Here is a 1540-nt window from a genome sequence, read left to right on the forward strand (position 1 = left end):
TATATATATATATATATATATATATATAAAATACGCTATTTAGACAACTTTAGTGTATACTGTATGTATATATATACATAAAGCATATACATTATATTCAAAATATATTCATAATAATCATAGTGTTATAATAAATATTTGTATCAATGTTCACATTCTTGTAATAAAACTCAGATTCAGATATTTCTGTTTACAGGATTTTATTTCAGTAAAATACACAGTAAATATTCCTGATTTTACTATAATGATGGTACTAATACACACAGACACACTAATACTGTGTGTATAAGTACTATAATGATGGTACTAATACACACAGACACAGTAATACTGTGTGTATAAGTACTATAATGATGGTACTAATCCACACAGACACAGTTATACTGTGTGTATAAGTACTATAATGCTGGTACTAATACACATACACACTAATACTGTGTGTATTAATACTATAATGTTGGTACTAATACACATACACATTAATACTGTGTGTATTAGTACCATCGTTGAGGGGTCAGGGGGGTCAGGGGTCAGATAGTTCAGAGGTCAGCGGGTTCAGATGGCTCAGGGGTCAGATGTGTCAGGGGTCAGAGGTCAGGTTCTCCTGCAGAAGCAGGTCTACCGCCTCCTCCACGTCCTGGACCACGTGATGCGGCTCCAGCAGCCCCAGGTCCAGGACCAGGTCTCTGTGGCCGTGCAGCACCGACTCTGAGACCTGGTTACCGTCGCCGGGGCGATACACACCTGTACACACCTGGGGACAGAGAGGGGAGAATGTCACTTCCTGTTGATGTAGATGCTGTCTCTTCCGGTTGTGTTGGTGTTGATGATGTCACTTCCTGTTGTGTGTGTACGTACCAGGATGGAGCGGCACTGAGCGGCAGCAGACACTAGCCCCTCCTCCTCCTCTGGCACCGCCATCGTCAACTGACTGCCCGTTGCCTGGGCAACGAGCTTGGGGGCGGTAGTCATGGCAGCCTCCTGCTGACTCAGGTAGCGGTCGTACAGGTTAGCTCCGTAGACGTCCGTCATCAGGTTGTCGCTAGGCAACAAGGACAAGGGTCGGTTAACAGACGCTGTTGTCTGTGTCAGAAGACAAGAAACTATGTAATAAAATCTACATAATATCTGTGGAAAGTAACGTCAAAAACAAAACATTAAAAACAAGAGTTGAAAGAAGCGTCAAAATGTTTTTCAAAGCGTGTTAAAAGTGCCACAAAAAGAGTGTACAGAAACTGCAGATACTACAGGTACTGCAGATACAACAGAAACTGCAGATACTACAGGTACTGCAGTACTTCCGGTTCCGTTACCCGATGGCGTAGACGGTGCGTAGCGCGCGCCCGCGGTTCTGCAGCCTCAGCTGGCGCTCGGCGTAGCGGTACGTCAGCAGGCTCGGCTTCCCCAGCAGCGCCTCGTACTGCAGCTCTCGACCCGTCAGCTTCCTGTAGACCGCCTCCAGACACAGGAGGAACATCCCATGACCAAACCTGCAGTAACACAGGAGGAACATCCCATGACCAAACCTGCAGTAACACAG

At 45.3% G+C, this 1540-nt stretch overlaps 1 protein-coding gene across 1 annotated transcript; it reads right to left on the bottom strand.

Annotated features, from left to right (window-relative positions):
* Positions 1 to 514: 514 nt before the first annotated feature.
* On the bottom strand, positions 515 to 1490 carry LOC117941116 (haloacid dehalogenase-like hydrolase domain-containing 5; the record flags this gene model as incomplete). Its single annotated transcript, XM_034866212.1, has 3 exons — positions 515 to 754; positions 859 to 1042; positions 1314 to 1490. Coding segments are annotated over 3 exons (535 nt in total), but the record flags the coding sequence as incomplete, so codon positions are not given.
* Between the last annotated feature and the right edge of the window lie 50 nt (positions 1491 to 1540).

The sequence above is a fragment of the Etheostoma cragini genome, unplaced genomic scaffold, assembly GCF_013103735.1.
Source record: "Etheostoma cragini isolate CJK2018 unplaced genomic scaffold, CSU_Ecrag_1.0 ScbMSFa_4372, whole genome shotgun sequence".
Classification (NCBI taxonomy): domain Eukaryota; kingdom Metazoa; phylum Chordata; class Actinopteri; order Perciformes; family Percidae; genus Etheostoma; species Etheostoma cragini.